The 18023-nt window shown below is 42.4% G+C and overlaps 1 protein-coding gene across 2 annotated transcripts in view; it reads left to right on the top strand.

The window, feature by feature from the left end:
• The window catches only part of ZC4H2 (zinc finger C4H2-type containing), a 30671-nt gene extending 16595 nt beyond the window's left edge, over nucleotides 1-14076 (top strand). The window contains exons 2-6 of one of the 2 annotated variants that reach the window (XM_054574195.1): nucleotides 8383-8554; nucleotides 10103-10275; nucleotides 11173-11335; nucleotides 12359-12410; nucleotides 12670-14076. In XM_054574195.1, coding sequence (XP_054430170.1) covers nucleotides 8383-8554; nucleotides 10103-10275; nucleotides 11173-11335; nucleotides 12359-12410; nucleotides 12670-12779 — 670 coding nt within the window. In that variant the 3' untranslated portion in view covers nucleotides 12780-14076. The remainder of the gene's footprint in view (nucleotides 1-8382; nucleotides 8555-10102; nucleotides 10276-11172; nucleotides 11336-12358; nucleotides 12411-12669) is intronic. The other variant, XM_054574194.1, reaches the window with a different exon arrangement.
• The last annotated feature ends 3947 nt before the right edge of the window (nucleotides 14077-18023 follow it).

The following is an 18023-nucleotide window of genomic DNA, read 5'->3' as shown; positions in this document are numbered from 1 at the left end:
TCCCTTCCTTTTCTTATAAGTGCACCAATACTATCATATTGGACCCAACTATGATGACTGAGTTTATCTTTATACCTCCCTAAAAGTCCTCTCTCCAAATATAGTCACATTGGAGATTAGGGCTTCAACAGATATATTTTAAGGGAACATAATGCATTCCATAACATTCCATTCTATTACCCACCCATGCATGTCCTTCTCCCATACAAAATTCATCTACCACCCAACAGCGCCAAATGTCTTAACCCATTCCAGCATCAGTGTCCACTACAAGGTCTCATCTTACTATCATCTAATTAGATTGAGGTGAGACTTGAGGAATGATTCATCCGGAAGCAAAATTCCTTATGTGAAACCAGGCAAATTATCTGCTTCCCATGTATCATGGTAGGACAGGCATAGGCTAGACATTCGCTTTTTAAAAGTAATAAATCAGAAAGAATATAGGGATGACAAGTCCCAGAAAGAAATGGAAAAAGACAAAAATTAATGGAATGAGCTTCTGTGCTCATGGATAGGAAGAATTAACATCATTAAAATGTCCATACTACCCAAAGCAATATACACATTCAGTGCAACCCCTACCAAAGTACCAATGACATTTTTACATAACTGGGACAAATAATTTAAAAATTTATATGGAATAACAAAAGATCCCAAATAGCCAAAGCAAGCTTGAGGGAGAAGAACAAAGTAGGAGGTACCACGCTAACTGATATCAAACTATACTACAAGGCTATAATAATCTAAACTGCATGGTACCAACATAGAAACACACATAGATCAATGGACCAGAATAAATAGCCCAGAAATCAACCCACACACACCTACGTGGTCAGTTAATCTGTGACAAAGAAGAAAACCTTATACAGTCTCTTCAGTAAATGGTGTTGGAACACCTGGACAGATTAATGCAAAAAAATGAAACTAGACCACTTTATTACACCATATACCAAAAAACTCAAATTGTATTAAAACTTAAATGTAATACCTGAAACCGTAAAACTTCTGGAAGAAAACATAGGCAGTAAATTCTTTGGCATTGCTCTTAGCAATATTCTTTTGGATATGTTTTCTCAGGCAAGGGAAACAAAAGAAAAAATAAACAAATGGAACTACATCAAACTAAAAAGGTTTTGCATAGCAAAGGAAACCAAAAGAAACAAAAAGTTGGCTATTTGAGAGTTATATCAATTTGCAAAACCTCCAGCAACACAAAGAGGGTAAAGAAAAGACACAACTTCCTGACATCAGGAGTGAAACAGAATAATCACTATAGACCCCACAGGCTTCAAAACAGTAGCAAGAGAGTACTATGAACAGTTCTATTCATGTAAATTGGACAAGCTTCATGAAGTAGACTGATTCTCAAAAAACTCACACTACCACAATGTACCCATCATGAAATAGGTAATTTAAATAACCCTGTAATTGTTTAGAAAATTGAATTTGAAATTTCAAAACTCCCCAAACCAGAATTTTCACTTGAGAATTCAACCAACTGGTTAAAAAAATTCTTAACAATCTCTCCAGAAAGTAGAAATGGAAAGAACACTTCCCAGTCCATTTTATGAAGTCCTTAATACCCTGATACCAATTCTAGGCAAGGATAGTATAAGAAAACTACAGCTGATATCCCTCATTAATATAGGAGTAAAAATCTTTATTAAAATATTAAAAATTCAGCAATACGTATACACAAAAAGTTATACATCATGACACAGTGTGGTTTATTCCAGATGTGCAGAGCTGGTTTATTTTTCAAAAATATATTGATGTTACTTGTCACATTATCAGGCTATAGACAAAAATCACATTACCATGTCAATTTATATAGATAGAGCATTTGACAAAGTTCCACACATGTTTATGATAAAGTTTCTTTTAAAACTAGGAATGGGGGGAACATTCCCAACTTGATGAAGTGCATCTACAAAAACTTTCCAGTAGCTAATATTACACTTACTAGTGAAAGAATGAGTGTTATCCCCACAAGATCAGAAGCAAGGCAAGGATACTCATTCTCAGCATTGCTAGTCAATGTAGCATTAGATGACCTAGACAGGACAATCAGGCAAGAAAGCAAATAAAGGCATATAGATGAAAGGGAAGAAATAAAACTGTCAGTGTTTGCAGATAACATGATATTCTATGTAGGAAATCCTAAGAAATCCTAAAGAAAACTTTTTAAAAAATCCTCCTAGATCTAATCAATGGGTCAGTAAGGTTGCAGGATATAAGATCAATACATACACATGCACAAACATTAAAGAATAGCAATAACTTTGCTGGGAGAGAGTTGTTTTTCCTCCTGAAATGTTTTTTTTTTCCTTGACTTGCTGTCCACTCCCTTTTCTTTTATTAAAAAAAAAAATAAGAAAGGAGTGACTTAAGAATTGTTCCTCTTTTTAAAAAAAAATGTTTTTTGGTATTACTGTTTGAAAGTCCATGGGGATATAAGTGAAAATACATTTGTTGTCATTGCCTTACAGCCAAGCAGTAAATCTGTAATAAAAATAGTGTCAATGTGTCAAAATCTAGACTTGAGAGACTCAGCCTGCTGTGTTCAAAAATAAATATGAATTTAAAAAAGTAATGATAAGCATGTGGGAACTACAATTAAAAATACAAAACCATTTACAATCCCTCAAAACCCCAAAATACCTAAGTGTAACAAAGATCCAACAAGACATGTATAGGACTTTTATGCTGAAAATTATAAAATGGTAATAAAAGAAATCAAAGGAAATCTCAGTAAATAGACATACTGTATTCATGGTTTGAAAGACTCAGTATAGGCCCTGACTGGTGTGGCTTAGGTGGCTGGGCATTGTCCTGTAAACTGAAAGTCACAGATTCCATTCTCCATCAGGGCACACGCCTCAGTTGTAGTTCAGTCCCCGGTCCAGGCTTGTGCAGGAGGCAACCCATTGATGTTTCTCACATCGATGTATCTCTCCCTCTCTCCCTCCCTCTGTTACCCTCTCTTTAAAATCAATAAGCATGTCCTCCGGCAAGGAGAAAAAAAAAGACTTAATATAGTGAAGATGCCAATCCTCCCAAACTGATATACAAATTTAATGAAATTCCTATCAAAATCCCAGCAATATTTTTTATAGATATAGACAAGATTATTCTAAAATTTGCAAACCACATACCTGACCAAGGGCTTATATCTAGGATAGAGCAAAAACTCAAAACTCAACTATGAGGAAACAGTTTAATTAGAAAATGGGCCAAAGACATGCACAGATATTTTGTGGAAAAGGATATCCAAGATGGCCAATAAATACATGAAAAGATTTTCAGTATCACTAGCCATTAGGAAGATGCAGTTTAAGTTCACTCTAGGGTATCACCACATATCTATTAAAACAATTTAAAGCATGGTCGGTGTGGCTCAGTGGATTGAGCACCAGCCTGTGAACCATAGGGTCACAGGTTTGATTCCCAGTCAGGGCACATTCCTGGGTTGCGGGCCAGGTCCCCAGTAGGGGGTGCACAAGAGGCAACCACACACATGGATGCTTCTCTCCCTCACTTTCTCCCTCCCTTCCCCTCTGTCTAAAAGTAAATAAATAAAACCTTTAAAAAACAATTCAAGTAAAATGCCTGGCCAGGCAGAGGAACTGGATTGCTCATACATTGTTGATGAGCATTTGAAATGATACAACCACTCTGGAAGACAGTTTGGCAGTTTCCTGAAAAACTAAACATATACTTCCCATACAACCCAGCAATTGCAGTCTTGATCATTTATCCTAGAGAAATGAAAACTCCTGCTCAAATTGAAACTTGTACATGAATATTCACACCCGCTTTATTTATAATTTCCCAAAACTGGAATCAGCCCAAATGTCCTTCTGCGAACATCGTTTAGCCTTACTTCATGGTGATAAAAAGAGAAAAGACCAACTTTAGTTGGTTCTATCATTATTTTTTAATTCTGCACACACAGTGAACCCCATATCGTCTTCACCCAGGATGGACTGCTCCCACTGCCCTGCCCTTGGTACACTCGTGCTGAGAGGTCAGAGCAGTACCAGGAACACCCCCCAGCGAAACTGACTTTAGAAATAGGAAATCAAGGCTATTTCTGAAACCCATTTTCATACCTCTGTTTCCCTTCCCTGAGCAAGAGTCTTGGCCCTTCTACCCCTTACTCAGGGTCTCTAGTCCTTGCTAATTCTTGCCACAGTGGACAGTTGAAAAAGGCTTCAAAACACTTTGGGTAGAGCCTGACTTGGTGACAGCCATCCCCTCCAGGAAGAGGAAATACCACTAGTGCTTTGAGAGAGGCTTTGTGCCTTTGATTTTTTCCATTTCCAGTTAGCAATTGACTGTGACCCCCACCAGTAGAAATGCCTTTGGTTTATTTTGACTTAATCTAGGATTGCAGTGTCTCCTGCCTAACATCAGGGGGTCCCGTAGGCAGAATTAGGCATGAAGGGAGGATTCAGGAAAAGGCCTTCATCCAAGCAGGGAAAGATATACTACGCTGATTTCTATGAAGTGTCAGTGGGAGAGGCTTCTCACCCCTGACTCCATTTAGTCGTCCTATTTGCTGACATCTTAACTGAATTCATTACAAATTAGGAAGGTTTGGCCCAGACCTGTAAAATGTCATTATTTATATTGACATTGTGAGGAGGTTTATGCTAATAATAATTATTACAATCTTAGTAACTGGCAATATACCTTGCTACTCATGCTAGTATATGTACACATACACGAGGCCTGTCCAGAAGGTATCCAGCTGTGTAATGTGAAAAATAGAGACATTTATTGAAGAAGATACAAGAAACATTGCACATAGGACAATGACGCCTCAGTCCCCCTCAAAGGAGGCACCTTGGGACCTCATACAGTTCTCCCAGTCACCATCAACTGCCCTATCGTATTTTCCTGAATCTTATCAATAGTCTGAAATTGCCTTCCTTTCAAAGGTAATTTTAGTTTTGGGAAAAGCCAGCAGTCGCAGGGCCCCAAATCTTGGCTGTAGGGGGCTGAGTCACCTGAGTGATTTGATGTTTCGCCAAGGGACTGCACAAGACTTGATGCATGAGCGGGCACGTGGTCATGATAAAGCTGTCAATCACCAGCTGCCCATAACTGTGGCCTTCTGAATCATCCAAATAGTTTCTGCAGAAGAATGTTCAAGCTTAATGCAAAATTGGATTCATTGCAGATTTGTTGTTCTACTTGCTCAGTCATTGGAAATGCAACGGCCACACAGTACACATGCTCGCTCAACGGTGTCTACCGCCCCCACTGACTAGTAGAGTGAAATCATCATTGTTCACGCATGCGCATTCCAGACCACTCTCCTTGGCTGCCAGGTTACATCAATGTCATGCAAACAGTTCTCATTATGTTAACAATGGCTGGAGTTTTTCCAGACAGACTTATACACGTGCCCATTTGTGTGCACACACACATGCCCTACTCACTGCAGGCTCTTTATAACAAAGTTCAAACCACTGTGGTAAAGGAGATAACCGTAGCAGAAGGGTTGGGCAGAGCGGGGAGGGAAGGTTACCCACCATGTACCATATATTCTGCTTGGGGACATTACATGTCTTAGATCATTTTAACCTTTACCACTTAACCTGTAAAGTAGGTACTACTATTATTCCTGAGTTACTGATGAGGAACTGAAGTGAGAGGGCTGGGAGAAGTGAAGCGAGATCATCAGATTGTGTCATCCTGCTGCTGCTTAAAAAAAAATCCTTACTCCTCATCCCCAATCTCCAGGCTGTGTCCTGGCAACTTCCCTAGATTCGTCTCAGGCCCCTTCCCTCTTGCAGGATATTCTCCAGCCACACTGACCTTCGTTCAGTTCCTCTAATGTGCCATATTCTTTTCTGTTCTAGGGCCATTGCTTAGGTTTATTCTCTCTGCCCGCACTGCTCTCCTCTGTGTCTACTTGCATTCACCGGCTACCTCCTCCTCATTCTCCATGTCTTAGCATAATGTCACATCCTCAGGCTCTCAGGGAAACTTCCACTGACTTCCCCCTTTATGATGTCTCTCAGACTATGTTAGATCCCTTTGTTGTGCCCTTCTGTTGCATTCTACATTTCATCCCTCCTACTCGTCACATAGTTTTGCATATAACAGTGTGTTCAGGATCTGTTTCACTCATTGGATGAATCTTCCTATGTACAGAGTGTCCTGTTCTCTGCTCTGCCCATAGCACCTAGTACAGTGCTTGACACACGATATGTGTTCCATAAATATTTGTTGAATTAAAGTATTTTTACTTTAATTCTCTATAATTGGTACATAATAGGTACTCCATAGATATAGTTGTTATTAGTATTGTCCAGGGGAAAAAATCTAGTCAGGGGCAGAACCAGGATTTATACCCAGGTCTAAATCTAAAGCCCATGTTTCTTTCATGATAGTGGCTTTGCCTGCAGATACGAGTTCTAGGCTCAGCACTGCCACAGCCTGGCTGTGACTTAGGGTGACCCCTATGTTGCTCTGAATCTCAGTTTTCCTGTCTATAAGTTGGAATAGGGACAGGTGAAGTTCAGGTTCTGCATCTAATCTGCATCTAATCTAGAGGAGCATAGAAGTCTGTATAGGAGAGGGTATAAATAGTTAATTAATGGACCTTTACAAAATCAGTATCATCCCTCTGCAAGACAGTTAAACAGATATACCAAGAACCCTCAATATGTTCATGCCCTTTATTTAGCCCGGCCCCACTCAGGCAGTGTGGAGTAATGGGTGTTATTAGAGAGCCCTGGGTTTAAATCCCAATATCCCCTTTTACTACCTCTGTGGTCTGGGGCAAGTTAATACCTGAACCTCATTTTCCTCTTTGCAAATGGAATAATAACACTTATATTTTTACCCTTTTCTAAGGTAGAAACAATACAATAACATGGAAAGAATTTTTTTTAAGATTTTATTTTTATTATTTTTAGAGAGGGAAGTGGGGAGAAAGAGAGGGAGAGATTTATCAGTGTGCGGTTGCCTCCTGAGCATCCCCCACTGGGGACCTGGCCCACGGCCCAGGCATGTGCCCTGACCGGGAATCAAATCAGTGGCCCTTTGGTTTGCCGGCCGGCGCTCAATCCACTGAGCCACACCAACTAGGGCAGAAAGAAATTTTTGAATATAGAAATAAAAATGTCTCCCATGATCCTCCCCACACAATTCTTTGTGGGATTCTGGTGCCATTGCTGGCTACTTCCTGAGGCAGGAACCACAGGCAATATTGAGAAAGGAGGAGACTGAAGGCAGAAGTAGGCTGAGGTCAGAGACCAGAGTCTAGGATGTGGACCAAGGGCCCCCATGGGATGGGCTGCAATAAAGGGGAAAGCCAGCTACTGAGGCAGAAGAAAGGAGATGCCAAGTCTGCTAATGGATAATGGCTAGGCTGGATGAGTAGAGAACCAGTAGGAGGACAACAATGTGCCCCAGAGGGCCTCCTTCCAAAGTTTTGTGGCCCTTTCGCTTAGGCATGCTTCAGATTAAAGATCCTTAAAACTTTACCCCTGCCAGTTCCTTTCTTTTGTTTAGTCACATGCATGTATATTTTTGAAATTGCAGTCTTAACATAAATACCTTTTTACTGAGTAGCATATCTTCAATATTTTTCAAGTCACAACTTTTCGTAATGATTCCTTTTCATGGTTGCCAGATATTCCAATTTTGCTCATAGCCCAGAAAGCACATTCCTGTGTATTGACTTTTCTGCTTCCTTGAATTACTTTCCTGGAATAAATTCCCAGGTGTGGGATTACTGAGTCAGTCAGAGGCTATGCAATTGGAACAGAACAACCAGAAACAGGTTTTCTTTTTCTAAGAAAAGAAATGAGCTACAATTCTTTTTTTCTTCCTCTTCCAGAACTGACGAGTTGACCTTATTAAACTGTGTTGTCCAATATGAGAACCATTAACTATATGTAGCTATTTAAATTTAAAGTTTGATTAATTATAATAAAATAAAGTTTAAAATTTAGTTTCTCCATTGCACTAGCCACATTTCAAGTGCTTAATAACCTGTGTCTAGTGGCTGCTGTATTGAAAAGTATAGATACTGGACATTTCCATCATTGTAGGACATTTATTAGACAGTGCTGCTCTAGAGTTTTTCAAGAAGTCATGGTTTGCATCTTGGGTGGGAGCTGAAACCTGTCCCCTGTTTGCAAATGCCCTATAAAGTAACAAAATAATGCCCCTTTGAGACCCACTGAGCTTTTATGTGAGAAGAAAGAAACTCCTCACTTGTGGGGGACAGCTTCAGGTTGTCTCTGCTTGGAGAGAGGGAAGCTTAGAAAGAGAGCCTTGGCTCAGAGCCTAACCCTGTACTCCATTCTCATTTTCCTCTCTTCTTCTGGTCTGTACCCTGGTTTGGGGGAATTGCAGGAATAAGACCCTGCAGATGGAGAAGATCAAAGCCCGTTTGAAGGCTGAGTTTGAGGCCCTTGAATCAGAAGAGAGACACCTGAAGGAATACAAGCAAGAGATGGACCTCCTGCTACAAGAGAAGATGGCCCATGTGGAGGAACTCCGACTGATCCATGCTGACATCAATGTGGTATGTGGCTGGCTGCCTAAAGCCTACCCCTGAGCTCTTTCAGGAATAGGTAATAGTGAATGTTGTGGCGTCTCCTTAAGATTTGGCTGTGGCCAAGTTGGGAAAGTGGTGGAATGGAAGAATCCAGGAGCTCTGAGATGCAGCCTGGCTCTGTCACTGATGGACTGTATATCACTGGACAAGTCCCTTCTTCTCCCTGGGCCTTATTTTCCCTCTCTGTACTCTGACAGGGATTCAATCACATCTAAGGTCTCTTTCACCTCTGATGTGCTTATTATTGGAGTCTGGGAGGTAGGAGCTAGCCTCGGTGAAAAGCAGAGCAGGCAGTTGATGCTGAGGTCTAGCCTGAAGGACTCCAAAGGTTCTCTAACTACGCCAAAAAGAATCCTATCTGCCAGTCTGCCAAAGCGAGGCCCCTCAGTCGAGTCTCTCTTTTGGAGACTCTTGGAACATGGTGAGTGAACTGTGCAAACGTGGTAAGTTCTCAACTTTTTGAGTTACTCAGGTGGAGTCTCAATTACCACCTGTCTGGGCTGTATACAGAACTGATGATTCCTTCACCAGAGAGATGTTGGAGGTGTTGACCTATAAGGCAACTCTTAGAGCCTATGGCACTGAGAAAAAAAAAGTGACATTTGAAGGAATTTCTGTTCTTGGGAAACTCATTTCTCTGGCAATACTACTTCCTGACTTTTCTAGGCCTAGGATTTCAAAGGAAATATGAATGTAATTTGGACAGTAAGTATTTGGGATTTTCTGTGTCACAGATCACAGGATTCCAGGGTCCCATGAGGAGTTGGCAGTTTTGCTGCCAGCTAACCCAAGTATACAGAGCCAATGAAATGAACAGGATATTAGCCACAAAGGGGCTGAGAATCTGAGTGAGTGGATCTCAAACTTGAATATTCATCAGGGTCACGTGGAGGGCCCATTAAAACAGATTGTTGGATTCCACCCTAAATGTTCTGATTCTGTAAGTCTGGGGTAGTGCCTGAGAATTTGCATTCCTAATGAGTCCCCAGGGATGCTGATGCTGCTGATCTGGTGACCACATTTTGAGGACCATTAATGTAGGAGAAAGGCCACTGCACTGGCCTGGGAGGCAGAAGCCCTGAGTTTTTATCTAGGCTTTGCCCCTAAGAAGTATTTCTCTGAAGAAGTTTCTTCTCTCTGAGTCAATTCCCTCATCTGTGAAATGGTGGTGAGGTACAGTAAATGAGCTCTAAAGGCCATTCCAGCTCTAAGATGCTATATTTGAATAATAACTACCACTTAGTCAGTCTTTACCCTACACTGAGAGCCTTATATAAATTCAACCATTGAATCCTCACCATTATATGAAGTAGGCACTATTATTATCACCATTATACAGATGAAGAAACTGAGGCTTGACAAGAGTCACATAGAACACATAGCAAATTGAGGATTTGACCACACAGTGGTCTGTTTCTGGAGACTGTGCTATTATCCACTCACACTCACCTGTACAGCCTCATTGAGAATCTTGGGGTTTTTTTCCCTCTGTGCCTACCTCACTCTGTGTTCCAGATGGAAAACACCATCAAACAGTCTGAGAATGACTTAAACAAGCTGCTAGAGTCTACCCGCCGTCTACATGATGAGTACAAGCCACTGAAGGAACACGTAGATGCCCTGCGCATGACCCTGGGCCTGCAGAGGCTCCCTGACCTGTGTGAAGAGGAGGAGAAGCTCTCCTTGGAGTAAGCAGCCTGCCCCCTGTCCTTGCAACATATGCAAATCACACACACACACACACACACACACACACACACACACACACACACACACACACACACACACACACACACACACCCCACCACCACCACCACCACCCCCCTTCCACTGCCCCTGCCCCGAGCTTGGTCTGAAAGTCAGTCCTGGCCACAGGCCTGTCAGTGGCTGACTCACTGCATGACCTTGGGCCTGTTCCTGTGCTGCTCTGCTAAACTGAAAGAAGTATGATTAAACTAGAATTACTAGATGATTTTTAACATACTTTGTGCAATTTTAACAATACAAGACTATGTCTATGACTCATGTGTGTGTTTGACTCTAAAGAGGCTACTTCCTAGGTGAAGGTCAAGAAGGGGCATCCAGAAACCTTTGAAAATACAGAGGGCTGAGCTTTCACAGTCTCCAGGGGCTAGCCTGGCACTTCATCCTAAGACTCAGAGGCTCACCTTACAGAGAGACAGAGTTCTGTTCAGTAGAAGGAAACACTTCCTTAAGGTAGAGCAGGCTGCCTGTGGAAGAGGAGACTTTCTTATTCCTAGCAGTATGCCAGGAGAGGCCTGTGGACACAGTACAAAGAGCAAGAGCAAGAGATGGAGGATAGGTGAATGCCCTTTGAGGACTTTGCTAACCCTGGATTTCCTTATTTCCTGGGTCTGTCAGAGCAAGAAGCTAGAGGATTACACTTCCTAGCAGACAAAGGATCTGGTACCCAGGGAGAAGAACCTTGTTCTAGGGAGAGTACAGGAACTTTCTATAGTGAACCACAGCCCAACCCCATTGGTTCAAAGGCAGGGAGTCTTTAAGAGGTGGCAAGGTTCTCCTTGTTTTCAGAATGATCCAGCTAATGTCTCTCATCTCCAAAGTTATTTTGAGAAGCAGAAAGCAGAGTGGCAGACGGAGCCTCAGGAGCCCCCCATCCCAGAGTCCCTGGCCGCTGCAGCCGCTGCCGCCCAACAACTTCAAGTGGCTAGGAAGCAGGACACCCGGCAGACAGCCACCTTCAGGCAGCAGCCCCCACCTATGAAGGTGAGTGAGCTCGGTGGGGGCTGTGGGAGAAGCAAGTTATCCTTAAGCGTCCCTGTGGAAGGCTGGTTTTGGGATACAGTCATACCTCGGTACTTGACGGCTTCAGAATTCATCAAACCTGGTACTTGTCGAAGTTTGATGAGAAAAAATGTTTCAGCACCCAGCACTTGCTCACCACTCATCGCACTTGTGAGGACTTGTGACTCACGATGCCACCCTGCAAGAAAAAATGCTTCATCAATAGTCACTTGCTCGCCACTCATTGGAATAAATTAACGACAAGTACCGAGGTATCACTGTATTGGCTTTACTTATGTGGGGCCTTTGTAAAACAGCCTTTGGGACACAGAGGAAAGGGTGTGTGGTATGTGTGCTGGAAAGGACCTGCTTGTTTTGTGGCCTCACAGTCCTAGAGCAGTCAGAATGCAGAGAGATTGGCAGGCGTTGCTAAAATATTTTAGAAAAGTTAGGGACGTGACTGATACAAATATATAGTGAGTATGTATAAAGCTGGTTCCAATAGCATTTGAGGAACAGGTAATCACATAGTCAGGAAAGGAAAGGCATGCTGAATTAAGTTTGCAAAGTTAAATACAGAACTGGTTAATGTTCTATAGGGCAATAAAACTGTAACATCTGTGATTATCTTTTCTTCTGAACAGAAATAATCTGCATCTCTCCTGGGCAAAAAACATTTGTAGTTTAGCAGCATAAGTCGTAGAGTCTGAGCTCTGATTAATGGTAAATAGTAAAAAAAAAAAAATGTAAATAGTGAAACAAAGGGCCATCGTCCTAGAGCAGGAGTTAGCAAGCTGGAGCCCACAGGCCAAGTCAGAACTGCTCTTCTTTTTTGTAAATAAAGTTTTGTTGGTCCACACACATGCCTGTTGATGTTTTGTCTGTAGATTCTTTCATATAAAATGTCTGTAGATTCTTTCATGTAAAATGTATAATATTGAGTAGTTACAACTAATATCATATGACTTGAAAAGTCTAAAATATTTACTATTTTGGCTTTTACAGAAAATGTTTACTGATACCTATCTTAGACCATGCTCCATTATATTGCTAAATGGTATGCGATTCATTTTGCCTTATTTGGAAGTTTTGGATGTTTTTCCTCAATACCCATTTTTAACCCTCACTCCCTTATATCCTTTACATCCCTTACATCCAGCACTGATCTCTCTTCTTGGGTCTCACTCACTGATTACTGCTTCTTCCTGTTGGGAAAATCACAATTGTTTTCTGGACCCTGGGGATCAGAAGTCTGAATGAACCACAGCCTAGGAGAATCTGACTACTAACTTTCTTTGTCCTGTGTACCCCACCAGGCCTGCTTGTCATGTCATCAGCAAATTCACCGCAATGCACCAATATGCCCTCTGTGCAAAGCCAAGAGTCGGTCCCGGAACCCCAAAAAGCCAAAACGGAAGCAGGATGAATGAAGAGAGGGAGAACACAGAGAGCCCTACTGCTCATAACCCCTTCCTTTGGCCAGTGATCAATGTCCTGATGTGAAACAACCCTTCCCCACCTCTACCAAGTCTCCAATTTAATGTGATGGAAGCACAACTCCTCTCTCACTTTGCTCTTCTTTCTTTCTGCTCTTGGGGTTTCTGGTTTAGGAAGAGATGTGGTTCAGGTGCTAATGACAGTATGTCTGATAATCCCTTCTCTCCCACCCACATTTCAACCCCTGATCTTGTTTGGAGCTAAGGATAGGGCAGGAGGCCCAAACAGGATTCTCTGTCTCTTGTGCCTGAGGGCTGGGACCTAAGGTCTGAGGGTTGGGAGGCCCATATCTTGTTTAGTGTAAAGGCTCCAGTGTGCCCCTCCCTGTACTTTTGCCTTAGGCTTTGAAGGGACAACAATGACTTTCAAGTAGGCCTGGTGCATATATCTTCCCTACCCTTGTCTCATGTCAAGGCCCGGAGGTAGTTTGGACAAGCTCTTTTTGTATTCATTTCGGAGGACTGGGTGTTACTATGGAGGTCACCATCCCACCCGACCCCCAGTCTCCCAGATACACAGAAGTTCTCAGGTACCAGGCTGTGTGTCTGGGGACCCCACCTCTACCAAGAGATCTGCGGGCCTTTCTCCCCCAGTCCTAGTTTTTGCAGATCAGCAGTAAAAGTTCCCCATAGTGAAATCAGGGAACTGGAGCTATACCCACTTGATTAAGTCCTGCCTAAGTCTTTGGGCTAGGGCTCTGCTATAGGGGTTGCCTTAGGCTTAGATGGGCCTCAGGCTGACAATTGTGTTGCCATTTGTTCAAAATCACAGGAGTGGGTTGAGATTAAGTGAGCGGCAATTACTTTACCCTTGTAAGTGGGTGGGACTTCTCCATTTATCCCTCCTCTTGGGTCTTCCCTCTTCTGTAAGGCAGCCTCAGCTCAGGTCAGCGCTGGCCACCCCCTTTCCTGTGGATTGGGCAGGTGACCTTCCCTCCCCAAAGACAAGACACCAGGGTCCCCAAGCCCTACAGCTCTCTACTCCACCAAAGCCAGATCTTTAATAAAATCACCCTCAGACTTAAGGGACAGGGATGAAGGTTGGCTGACTGAAAAAGTTTTAGCTCTAGGTCTCAGTCCCTAGCTGGGGAAGGAAAGAGATTTTTCCTTCCTTCCTTAACTGCAGTTTTACGTTTCCACAGTGTCTGTGTGTTCAGAATATAAGAGATTCCTCTGCTCTTGGAAAGTAAGAGTGTTATGTCTGTACAAATCCTTTTAAATAAACATTTGTTCATTGGAGTAAATGCTGACTGAGTGCTTATAAGTACCAGGTAATAAAAAAGATGGAATGGAGAGTAGCTACTAATGGGTATGCCCTTTTCCCTTCTGAGTAGCTCTTCACTCTTATTCACTCCACCCTACGAAAGAGGAAACTGGGCACACCACTACACAATAATTTATCTCACCCTTATAATCACTTCTATTTATTCGGTACTTACTCCGTCAGGTCTCTATGCAAGATGCTTTATATAAATGATCACATTTGATATTGAAAACAACCCTTCAGGCTAAGTACTCTTATTGCCATTTTCCAAAAAGGGAAACTGAAGTTCAGAGAGGTGAAATAACTTGTCCATAGTGAACAAACAGCTAGTAAGAGAAGCTTCAGGATTGAAACCCAGGTTTTTCTGGTTTCAGAGACCTTTTTTTTTCCTACTTTTTGTCTATGATCGTTTTTTCTTCCCTTTGGGATGACATGATGATAGGAGTTGTTGAGATAACTCTGAACTAGAAATCAGGGGCTAGGAATCTCGTGAGTGATGCAGGAATATAAAGGCCTCATCCTCTGTAGGGATACAATAGGGAATGACTCTGAAGAGTCATTCCAGCTTCAGAGCTCCCCGTAGGGAAGACCGAAGCTTCCAGTAAGACTGCATTGTGGTTCAACAGCTCCCTCTGTCCAATCCTGCCTCCTTCTCTTCCCTTCTACAAGCATTGATTCCAAGGGCTCTCTAATTAGTATCCTAAACATTAAACTGCCCTGGTGCTCCCCAGAAATGCAACAGCAGACAAAAACTTCTCTGTGCCTTAGTGTCCTCATCTGGAAAAATGGGGGAAATGGTATATGAGGGGGTACCCCCCAAAACCAAATTTATTAAAAATATTGTGTATTTGTTCTTACATGTTTAAACTTCAGTCCCATTCAAAGTGCTTTCTATTTGATGCAATATACCGGAGACATTTTGTCCCACTGCTCAAAACAATTTTTGAACTTGTCGATATGGAGGCCTTTTAGTGTTCCTGCTGTTTTTTGTTCCACCTCTTCCACATCAGCAAAACGTTTCCCTTTGAGGACTTTTTTCATCCAGGGAAATTTTTAAAAAAAGTCACTCGGTGAGATTGGGTGAATAGGGAGGGTGGGGCACAGAGGTCATGCCATTTTTGGTCAAAAACTAATGGACATTCAGCACAGTGTGGGCAGGTGCGCTCATAAATCACCCATCATGAAATGGCCAACCTTGTTCAAAGAGTCTTCCAAAAAAAATTCACTGAAGCCAAACACAGCCTCTCCCAACAATGCCAGCTGGTGCACTCATAGAGATGCGCTCCTAGAACACTCACCTAGCATGGGAAGCCTGTACTACAAGGATCTCACCCTCCAGAGGATAATTCAGGATTTTTGGGTCCCCCCTCATAGTACCTACTTCTGGGGCCACTGTGAGCAATGCCAGGCACATAAGTATGAATTTTCTTCTTCCCCTTATGCCTCTGGCACCAAGTAGATGGGATATCCAGTCAAAAGAAATACTATTCTCGTTACCTGATACTACTCTATCACCCCAGATTTTGCCCAGCTACGAGCCAGCTTTGCAGGTGGCTCAGACTCACTCTGGGCAAAGGAAGGGCATTCAGCTGTGTGACTTGGAATGCACCTTAACCTGTACAGGCGTGAGTGGGTCCCTGTCACAGGGGTGTCCAACCTTTTGGCGTCTCTGCGCCATGCTGGAGGAAGAAGAGTTAGTTGTCTTGGGCCACACATTAAATACATCGTGACATATAATCACAAAAAACAATCTCATCATGGTTTAAGTAAATTTACGCTTTTGTGTTGGGCCTCACTGATGATCACTCTGGGCCGCATGTGGCTGTGGGCCGCAGGTTGGACACCCCTGTGAGTGTAAAGTACAGGAGGAGTGGTCATTGCTCTCTACCTGGGGCACATTGGAGGTCAGATCTGTCAAGCTGAATGCGGCACCACTAGCCAGTCGGTCATTTCCCAGGAACACTTCTGAATGGCAAGGGAACAATCACTAATACTTGAGCACCTCTATCTGCCAGTTACTGGGTGGGGCTGGCTGAGCCCCTCACCTCACTTGATAGTATATTGTCCTCTCCACCATTTGGCCTCTCTCTATAAGTAGAGCAGTCAGACACTTTTTAAAAACCTGGTAGCAGACTTGCAAAAGGAGAAAATTGAAGATGCAAGGCCTTTTGTGGCAGAAGACTAGAAGTTATACAGCAACACTGTTGTTGTACACTATTGGTCAAAGCAAGTCATGGAGCCAGCCTGGATTTAAGGAGGCAAAGAGATTCCACCTCTTGATGGGAGGAGCTATATACATGTCAGAGATGGGAGGGGTTGTTGGCCATATTTGCAGGCAATCTACCACACCTTCCAACAACAGCCTTGTAAGGAAGGTGTTATGTGTGTCCATTTTTACAGGTGATAAAACCGAGGCTCAAAAAGAGTAAAGCGAAGGCCCAATAATAACTAGGAAGGGGCAAAGCCAGAAGTCAGACCCAGGTTTGTCTGCTCCTATAGCCCGTGTTCCTTCTGCTTCAGTGCAGTGCTGCAGTTAAGTCCCCGGCTTGGTTAAGAGAATAAAAAAAAGGGGGGGCGGAGAAAGAACAAAAACAGAGTGAAAGAAAACAAGCGAAGTGAAAGAGAGAGAGAAGGAACACAGTAAGTGAAGTAATTTGTTATATTAGTAAAAAAATATTTTACACTTAAGGCACCTTGTTCAATGTTCTTATTTGATGCTCACATTGATAACCCTGTACTGTTAGTAGAGCATTCATTATTATTATCTACATTTTACAGATGACATCCAGAGAGGAAACTGACTTGCCCAAGGGCACATGGCAAGTTAAAAGCAAAGCCACGACTAGAACCCAGGCCTTCCAATCTGGAAACAACTCATTCTGGGGCCCTCTTTGCATATTTGACACAGTGGGAATGAATTGTATGCACGTTTTGTGCTAAAAGTTGCTTTTACACTGAGGAGAGCTCCCTCTACAAGGGAAGGCCTGGTAATTTTAGTGATTATGCTTTTAAAGTCCAGTTCCCCAATACTATTATGCCTTCAGCTTTCCCACAGAAACTCAGCGTTTTTATAATAATGAGCATCTTCCAAGGTGACCTCTGGAAAGGCTGTTAACTCAGGGGCACATGTCCTTAGTTTAACTTATTGAACCTCATCTGTACAGTGGCAGTTATAAAACAATTTACTTCGTTGGATTGTTATGAGGATTAAATAACATTTATAAAGTGCCCACAGAAAGCATTATTTGAGTGTTTGAGAAACAAAGTAAACATATCAGATCTTCCTAAAAACACCCGGTGACATAAAATTAGAGACAAGAAAATTGAGGCTGCTACAGCCTGAGGGTTAACCCCACCTGCAGCCATGCCAAGAGCAATCAAGACTCAATTACAACACACAATCCACACAAGGGACTTTCCTGGAGCAGCTAGCTCAGGTGATCAGGGGCAATGTGCTAATGACCCCCACAGGTCACCTGCTACATCAGGCCACCCTACCAAGACTGAGAGACATAGCAGATATACCTTGAAATTATTATGCTAATTGAACCACTTAGTAGAAACTTCTTTCAACAGCTTTTAACCAGGACATATTGTATGATTCCATTTATATGAAATGCCCATAATATGAAAATTCATAAGGACAGGAAGATTAATGGTTACTAAGGTTTGGAGAGAAGGGAAGAGGAATGGAGAGTGACTACTAATGGGTGTACGATTTCTTTATAGCGTTCTGGAATGAGATAGTAGTGCTGGTTGCACCATCTTGTGAATATACACTGAACTGTATACTGCTGAATAGTGAATTGTATGGTACAATAATTATACTTCAACAGAGCTGTTATAAGAAATTTTAAAAAGTTGGCATAGCAATACTTAGACAAAATAGGGTTTAAAACAAAGGCTATGA

The sequence above is a fragment of the Pteronotus mesoamericanus genome, unplaced genomic scaffold (genome assembly GCF_021234165.1).
Source record: "Pteronotus mesoamericanus isolate MK-2021 breed Mesoamerican mustached bat unplaced genomic scaffold, CSHL_Meso_final contig_256, whole genome shotgun sequence".
In the NCBI taxonomy this organism is placed as follows: Eukaryota; Metazoa; Chordata; class Mammalia; order Chiroptera; family Mormoopidae; genus Pteronotus; species Pteronotus mesoamericanus.
This window is presented reverse-complemented; position numbering and strand designations above follow the sequence as displayed.